This window comes from Augochlora pura, chromosome 7 (assembly GCF_028453695.1).
Source record: "Augochlora pura isolate Apur16 chromosome 7, APUR_v2.2.1, whole genome shotgun sequence".
Taxonomy (NCBI): Eukaryota; Metazoa; Arthropoda; class Insecta; order Hymenoptera; family Halictidae; genus Augochlora; species Augochlora pura.
This window is the reverse complement of record NC_135778.1, coordinates 15,945,536-15,954,656: the sequence shown is the minus strand read 5'-3', so window position 1 is coordinate 15,954,656 and position 9,121 is coordinate 15,945,536. Positions and strand designations below refer to the sequence as shown.

The following is a 9,121-nucleotide window of genomic DNA, read 5'->3' as shown; positions in this document are numbered from 1 at the left end:
TAGAGGGGCAACGGATTTTTATAGAGATCCAGACTGTTGTTCCGTGCTGAAACGATTCTTCGATTGAATCACGGTGAATCGTTAATTCGCTGGTACCGTCGTTACTTCAATCAGCTTGTTGTAACTGCATTACACGTACAGTGGAATATGTATGTGCCTTGTTCAATAAGTGTCGAGTCGAGGGAGCAAGAGGAAGAGAGAGTGTCTGTGTGTACGAGAGACAGAATGACAGAGAGAATGAGAGAAAATGAAAGAATCGTGAGAATGAGAACAGAAGAGAGAAAGTAAGAAATTGTTGATATTGCTAATTAATGTAATAAAATCGTATAAATGAACGTATACAGATAATTATATTAGAAATAATTGTATGCCGATTTCAGTATTTCCATTAATAAACAGATATACATGACTTGGCCTCTTTGTGTTTCATAAGTGTCTGCGGACATGCCATAGTCAGTTAAACAAAGTAGCAAACGTCATCGCATAGTTGACAAAAACCTGCAAATATTCTCTTATGCTTATTAAAAATTAATTAGAGCACAGTTACTATGGTTGATCACATAAATCTCTATATCCTACTATACAAATAAGATGCGTGTCTTTATTTTATATCTATAGAGTCATTCAAAAACAAGACTAAATTATAAATTGCTTTCTTCATGTCAATATGGTTTTACACTGATTGTGAGAATAATATTAGCCAAAGCATATTGGAAGTTTTATTTCACTGTACGATAATGCAGTTCGACGAACGCCTACTGCATCGCAACCTGCATCGCACTAAAGAATGCAGATCAAGCGTTAAGCATACATATAAGGTGTAACAAGAGAAATTCATAAAGCAGTATCAGTATTTTTCGAAATTTTATGATTGTAGCTATATTCCTTCGTATACTGTCGAATCAGTCAATCATGTTTATTATTATAAATAACAAATTTAATACTATGAAAAATCTACGAAAAGTTACTGTTATAACCCTACGAATAAAAATCGATAATACAAGAATTGAAGGTGTCCAATTTTTTTCCATACATACCGATTATTGTGGGCAAGTACAATTTTGTTCACGGTAGCAACAATTTAATTTTACAATGAAGGATTCCAATGGGCACTTTCGAGGCCTGCATCAAGAGCACGCAATACTAAATCTACTGTTTCAAATGTAGCATTCACTCCCAACAAACCAATCCTTAATATTTTTCCTGCAGTTGGTCCCAATCCTGCGGCAATTTCGACTTTGAATCTAGAATAAGAGTTATACCAAACATTTACAATTAAAACAAATGTGTAGACCTAACAAAATTGTATCACTCGGGATTTCCTTTTTTCAAAATACATGTTTGGAGAGCATTAATATTTTGGATTCATATTTTTTTAAATTCTACGTTGCATTATTATGGACTTTATCAAACTAAAAGTTAAAATTTTGAATTTTGTTACTACTAATACAATTGTTCTACGAGTTAAATTGCAAAGTTTGCTCCGCGATGAACGTGAATGGGTATATGTATAGAACATCAAGTACCAGTTACTCGGATAACTGATTAAAAAAAGGGTAAAATGAGAGCGTCTTCTCGATGCTACCGACCAGAAAACCTAATTGAGAAAGTGACCTACCCGTCCATGGCTCGTTGTATAATGATCCTTTCGTTGACGCCAGGTGGCAGCTCTATAGTGGTTACTGTGGATAATTGATACCGTGGATCTTTTATATAACATTTGAGGCCCCGTAACTCAATACCCTGTCTCAATCTAAGAGCCGCGGCCGAGTGTCTGGACCAGCGCTCGACCAGACCCTCTTCGGCGAGTTCTGCCAAGGCCTCACGCAAACCGTACAGAAGCGTGGAACTTGTCGTGTGATGATACATTCTGCGCTGGTCCTCGAAACATCCCCAATAAACGCCGAGGGCTTTTATGTCAAAATAAAAAGAAGTTGACGGCGTTTTTCTTCCAAACAATTTCTTCCTGTCGCAAAAAAAGAAGATGATAAAATAATCACGAATCAACAGTCCCAATTATTTACTGAGAATCTTTAAAAAGTAAAATGTAAAGGGCTTCAGAAAATGAACTAAAAGGTATTTGATATTCCAAGGAAAAATATTTCGTTTTTGTAACTCAAGCAATGGAAATATCTCTTCCTTGTCACCTCGGGTGATTCAGTCACCATCTTATTATTTGTATATAAATTATAAAATTTATATAGCTAATATAATATAGAAGTATAACGGCTACAGTCATTTAAACGGTATATCACTTACATCAGAAGTGCTCTCCGAAGATTACGGTTCTCTCAATAAAGATACAAATATGTCTCATAGATGTACCAATCTTCGCTAATAATAGCAATCGAGCGTCAACGTACAATTAGCAGACATCAGGACAGAATTACGGATAAGATCGATAGATAAAGTTACGGGAAATATCTGCTGCTTCGTAACGAGTAGGTGCAGCAACGTCAATTTCAGTAATAACGGAAAACGAGTAAGAATACGTAGTCGATGATAGTCTGAGCACAAAAAGAAACTCGGTCTAGAGCAACCTCCTCAAGAGTAAACCTCCCAAACCGGTCACCGTAATGTTGCCATCAGCCTAACAAGCTTCGGTATTGACAAATTGATGTCAGTGGGTATTCCACTGTGGAAGTAGACACTTTAGGAGGTAGTCTATCGAGTGACAGGAGACATTCGCTGTACGCTCGAGTCAGAAAACGGTCGAGTGTCATCGAATAAGAATTCACCGGCCATCCGCGTTATGATTCACGGAGCAACGAATGGGTAGCGAGAACCGGGATGACCTCACGGATTCAATTGATATTCCGTGTAGATAACTATACGAGTCCTGGTTCTCAGGCTGTCTCCATTGCGGCTAAAAAGATGGAAAAGAAATCCGATTACGTACTCTGCCCGTGGACTGAACGAAATGGGGGCGAGTCCTGGAGAGGCACCGAGGGCCTTCTGACTGGCAGTGAATGCTACATCGACGCCCCAAAGATCCATAAAGAATGGTTCACCACCTAATGATGCAACCGCGTCGACGATCAGGAGGGAATTGTATCTAAAACATAAATTCTATGTAGTAAACATCGCGCAATCTTTAATTCTAATTATTAGTAATTACACTATACTATTATTAATACTAGTCTACAATTTTTTAATATTTTTTCATGAGAAGTCACTTGGTGATCACTTGTACATATTTTTTATAATATACTATATAATTTTCAAAGTTGCAAAGAAATACTATAATTATATAATAAAAAGAGCAGAACACAGTTTATGATAATTTTGAAACACTTCGTAACAGTGCTGGAAGTTCACAATAAAATAATAAAACTAAAATAAATGATTTTCTGTAAATTGTACCTGCGAGCAAGTTCTCCAAAACCTTGTAATGGTTGTTTCAAACCAAGAGATGAATCAGCCTGAACCGTGAAAATTGCCATTGGTTTGTGCTCCTCCAAGGCTCTCTCTAACTCTTCCAATGTAGCTGATTTTTGATGACCTGTTTCTAGGAACACAACCTGCATAACGTAAATGAACATCAAATTAGGCATTCCATATCAATGAAGATGAAAAGATTGTTGGAATAGTAATCGATATACCTGCGCCCCAATCCGCGTGGCCTTGTCAGCAGCACGAACGGCCCAAAAACCAGATTTCACAATGAGTATCTTGTCACCAGGTTCGAGTATATTATCCAAACAAGCTTCCATACCGGCATGACCTGCTCCAGAAACTACCAACGTGAGTCTATTCCTAGTTTGAAACGCATACTGCAAACCTGCCTTAATCTCATCCAATATCTGAAAAGCAATAATCACAAATCCTTAATAATCTCAAATACATTTAATCTCCTATTTTAATTGTAAATTTTCTGTTCAACTTAAAGATATAGAATCAGGAAATGAATAATAAAATAAAGAAAAATGAATTCCATTCATAACGTTGATAAATGGCTAATAATTTTCCGCTGCCACGGATTAATACACAATGAATAACGACAGCGCGCAAAATCCGCAGCTTCGATGAAGCATGATAAACGAGTCTCAATTTCCGTGCAAAGGACCCAAACTTATGGTTAAGGTAAAATACCGCTCTCTCCACACAGTAAGAAGAGTGCACTGTACGGAACCGTTATTGCAAGCATGCCTAAATCTTCCCTCGCCGGTGCGGCCTTACATTGTCGTTAATGATAATAATCGGGCAGCTTTTAACTTACAATGTGAGTTGACGATCGCGATTTAAGCGAATCGATTACCTGGAAAATTTCGGGATGGAGATGCCCGAGAATTTGATTCTGAAGGGACCGAAGAACCCGCTCCGAGCAATTAGTCGGACCAGGACTCGTTAACGTTTTTACCGGTACCCGGAGTTTAGTGAAGAGTTCCTTTGGTGGTTCATGGTGCACGGCGAACTGGTTCCACTCGTGATACATTGCACCCTTTTTTCTTCGCCAGGTATCGGAAGGGAAACGATCTGAAAGTTAAACAATATTTTAACACGGGAATATATATTGGCTTGATCTGTGTATAAGTCTATAAGTCCTATGAATTATGTTTTCATAATGCAGCGGCTGCTTTATACGCTTGCCAACAGACGGCTACTGTCTCTCTCGCAGCTACTTGTTCCATCAACCATTCCCTTATGGAGAAATCAAGGTCGGGATGGGGAATGTTATCGTTTAACTAACATGGGCATTATTTACTACCCAACATTTAGAATACGTATAGATTACATTAAAACACATAGATGAAAATTTTCGAAAATTAGACTTACACTATTATGACTTCAAAAAATCTTGAAAAATTGTTAATATGTAAATAGAACACAATGAATAATATAACTCTTATGAAAAGAAACTAATGCGTTGTAACATGTAATACAAATTCCTCATTATCGATTCGAGATATGCAATACCTTATTACTGTACAACTAAAATTGAAATTCTCCTCTGATGTACACGCTGAGAAAGTACACAGTAGACTGAAGCTGGCTTTATTTAAGCGTTTAGATAATTTGAATTTCTCGCAAATCATTTAAAGTCATGACCCCCACGATACGTATCTCCTATTTGCTTACGTTATCATAGACACACATACTGTTCGTAATGTTGAAATATGTTCGTACAATCTCGTTTGTATCGCTTTGGGGGAAGAGAAATTTTTAATTCGTTTAGTTGTCAACAGCAAGATATATAGAAAAATGAAAAAAAGATCTTGATAGCGTTATCAATATTGAAACGAATTAATGACAGTCACTCAATATATTACTCTCTGGTTACTAAACGGAAAAATATTTGTAATTCGCTATGTCATCCTCAACTTCGGTATACGTACACTCGTGTCCTTCGAGACTTGGCCTGGCTCGAAATGCTCCCTGGTTTTTCTCCCACAATTACCGAAGGCTTGCAATAAAAACTGCATCGTGCCTCAACGAACGCACCCTTGTAATTTTAATAAGAAGTCAAGTCCACGACGCCTTCCACCGCTCGTGAGGGGCCTTAAAATATTCCGTGGGTTTCATTGGGATTCGTTAATTGATTTGTTCATTTTCTCCCTGCATTGTAAGTTCGACGGTCATTAATCATCCGTATTCAAAAGAAGGCTACGCTCGAAAGCATCGAGCGAGGCGAGGCGGGTTAATGGAAGAAACGAATACTTGCCACGAGTGCTTTCAGTCGTTAGATGTGGATCCCTCCGCATCGTTAACTACGGGGGTCGCTGTTATCAGTATCCACGCTATCCCCCGTTTCAAGTTACGTTTATCAGTGCTGCTGTCGCGGTCGTCTGTCAGGCGTGTGCATCGAAGCAACCTTCTCGCACGTGTTTAGACACACGTGACCAGAGCAGTCAGCAAATGAATTACATCCTGACAGCAAACCCGCGGCCAAAGTGCTGTCATAAGCCCCGTCTTACACCGGTATCGAACATGTCCTCCTGTTCCAGCAACGTCTCAGCTTACCGCCGTTTCCACGACCATTGCCAGCTGAAAAATTCGTAACTTCCAGAAATCATAAAAAGTAAGCTGTCTTAAAAATAAATTCGTTAATCCGATATCCAAATTAATTATGAAAATAATATAAACAGAAGAAACGTTTCACTGGTACAAAATGATGCCAATTGACTGAGTGGTACTAGTACTTTACCAGCATTAAAAGGAAGTTACAGAGATACTTACGATTAAAAATAAACTACAGATGTTTATGCAAATTCGAGTTGATGAAAGCAAAATGATAAAAGCCGTGATAATCCATCTAATCACACAGAGATCGTAATCGTTGCTCCGTCTGTGAAAAAAAATAAAATTATATTAATTATTTTAAACGCATATAAACCGGTAGATTCGAATAGGCGCACGCTTCACCGCGGAAAAAGTGGTCCATGTAGCTCATATTCCTAGCAAGAACAAATTCCTTAACGTGTATTCAACGCATCTAGAAGCTCATAACGGAGCACTCCCGGCATTCCTTTCACTGCAATAAAAATAAGAATACGTGGATAGGCGTTACTATTAACTCTGTGTACAGGAATTTGAAACGTTCCCCTCGTTTCCAGTGTTCTTCCGAACCCACGTTATTTCCCATGCATAGTTCTTCGGTCTTATTTCTTTAACGATGTAATTACCCTCGGTATGACGTAACCAATCGCGTAGAGATCTAAAAGTATCCACTTTTTACGCAATACGTCGGTCAAATTTTCTTACTACGAACAATCGTCCATTGAAGGAGGAACAACTGTACCAGAAAAGATCTTTTTTTAGCGTAATACATTCTTTCATAACGAAGCAACATATAGCGAAGAAATTGAAAATTAAGTGCAATAGTATTGTAATAATTTCATAATTATTACAACGAAAGAGGTCTCCCGACTCTCGAACAGTTTTCGCGACAGCCGAGGAATTTGTCGGCAAAAAATTTCCACGACGAAACTCCGAAAGAGTATTTTCTGCTGTCACTGATTTTCGAGCAACAAAATGAAAACATTCGCAAACGACGGGGTAAAAAAAGCCGTTCATTTTCTGTCGGCTAAGCGAACCGACGAAAATGCAGATCCAACGAGGGTCAAGTTCGGCTCTGCTCGACATCGGCTTCCCCTTCCAGCACCTTCCACCTAGCTCCCAGGTCTCGACCCCCTCACCGTTCGCCCGGCACTTCAGTTCCCTTTGAGCACGATCTTTCTTTCTCTCCTGTAGCCATCTCGATTCCCTTTCTCTCTCACGCTGCTTACAGGCTCTCGTCGTAGGTCACCAGTGGTGCGAGAGACCAGCTAATAGTAAATACCATTCCAAACGACGGTGAAATTGCCCGAAATGACTGGCAAGGTCGAGGAGAAACGATCAGGCGACAAGAGAAACGAGCCATATACAATACAATCAATTTCCACCGGTGTACGCCCGATAAGTTTTTCGTTCGTGAACGCTCGGTTGCTCGGCGGCGAATGTGAGCGCGCGAGCGCACCCGCTCCCGCCTACCATAAGGGCCGCCCGTATAAGTATATGTAGACGATCCTCGTGCTTGCACAGTCGCATGTTCTCACGCAACGCGGAATGTGCGTATGCATGTTGAAATCGGCCGCACGGTGTGCGGGTACTGTCAATTAATTCGGACAACTGTAATTACCGCAAGGAGATTGATTTTTCAGGTTCGATCTTCAATCCGCTTCGCAGCCGATCGTTACGTAACCTGTTAACCCTGAGCGGCGACTGCATTCGTCATTTGTGTTTCACCGTTACTTTTCTTCATCGTCCGTTAATTGTGCATTCGGTCTGCCGTTGCCACTATCCTCTAGCAGCTACGTTTTCTGAAATATCTTTCATAGGCCACGGGCTCTAAGATACAGTCCTCGTTTCGTTTATTTTCAATTCGATTCTCCCTTGCATATTCGGCCGTAAGCGGCAGATTAATTCTGCTTACTCGCGTATTAATTATTCATTGAATCATCATTAGTTTTCTTTTCCGCAGAATAATAGCTACGACGGCTGTAGCCGTGTACTCTGGATCGGCGATGCACCTTTATAAAACGGAGAAGAAAATGTGTAAGTGGGCTGGAACGTCTTGCATTACACAACTTAAGACTGTACACGTAAAACGGTCCGCAAGATGAAGCGTGTGTGGCGGCCCTAAGTTAGCCTGTGTGCTCATGATGGGTTCGAGTCCGGTGGTAACCGGACTACGACATTCATACACGAACGAGAAGATCGTGCGTGACTGGTCGGTCGGTCGGTTTATAGCGGAGTGTGTCTGTATTTTGGACGTATGTGTGTGTGTGTGCGTGCGCGTGGCTCTCTAACCTGCTCGTACGTGTGAGGTAACGGTGTGGTGGTCGGGCGTGCACGTGCGCTACCGCGTCTCTAAACGTATGTATAGAGGGTGAATTATCTAATCCGGAACTTAAATCATCTCCACCGGTTTTTAATGACATGAGAACAACTAGAATTCCATTGTTCCTTTTTCTTACAACGAAAAATGATCGTGCAATTCGGATGAGGGAAATTCTCTTTCCAAAATCATGTCTTGTTATGTCCTATGGTCATCGATAGTTTTTTTGCGTAACGTCAACCCTACTGGAAAAGCGGACACGAGTTATACCCAATTAATTAAATACGTAACATTCTGATGCAATGTTAAATTAGAAACGATCTCCACTTTTACTAGTCTTTTTTAGTCAAAAATCAACTAACTGTTGTACTCGTTATCGTCACAAAAATACACGAATAAGAACAGTACCTTCACTGTACGTTCAAGCGTGATTTGGTAGGAACACACCTGTCGGGGTCATCCAAAGGTCGACCAATGCACATTACTCGAACTGCTTGCTTTTCTTACGGATCGAAAGCTCGCGCTAGAGAAACTAGGTCATCTCAAACGAAAATCACAAAAAGACATAACTGTACGAACGATACTCTTGCCGTACGAATATATACCTCTCGAAACCCATGCATTGTTAGCAGAGAATAGTTACGAGTCATTCAAAGTAACGGAGACATTTTCGGTTCCAGTCTTACTTAGAGATAATTCATCCCGTATACGTACGTGTGCGTGTCTACGTGTGCGCCACGCTCCCGAGCCAGGAGACAACGAAACAATGGAACGTCGTCTCGGAGGCGAATAGCGAGGCGAGCG

The 9,121-nt window shown here is 40.2% G+C and overlaps 1 protein-coding gene across 3 annotated transcripts; it reads right to left on the bottom strand.

The window, feature by feature from the left end:
* Positions 1-359: 359 nt before the first annotated feature.
* Positions 360-5,000, bottom strand: Agxt (Alanine-glyoxylate aminotransferase). 3 transcript variants are annotated; one of them, XR_013494395.1, is made up of 8 exons: positions 4,918-5,000; positions 4,259-4,476; positions 3,603-3,803; positions 3,364-3,521; positions 2,900-3,055; positions 1,619-1,966; positions 1,038-1,244; positions 360-498 (listed from the first exon to the last, which is right to left on the bottom strand). XR_013494395.1 is itself a non-coding variant. In XM_078184950.1 (7 exons), exons 2-7 carry the CDS (start codon positions 4,433-4,435, stop codon positions 1,088-1,090), a joined length of 1,197 nt encoding a protein of 398 aa, XP_078041076.1. In that variant the 5' UTR covers positions 4,436-4,476; positions 4,918-5,000; the 3' UTR covers positions 695-1,087. The 3 variants fall into 3 exon arrangements, 2 of the variants coding, with proteins under 2 accessions (XP_078041076.1, XP_078041077.1); XM_078184950.1 differs by lacking the exon at positions 360-498 and having other exon boundaries at positions 695-1,244; XM_078184951.1 differs by lacking the exons at positions 360-498; positions 4,918-5,000 and adding an exon at positions 4,777-4,867 and having other exon boundaries at positions 695-1,244.
* Positions 5,001-9,121: the final 4,121 nt, after the last annotated feature.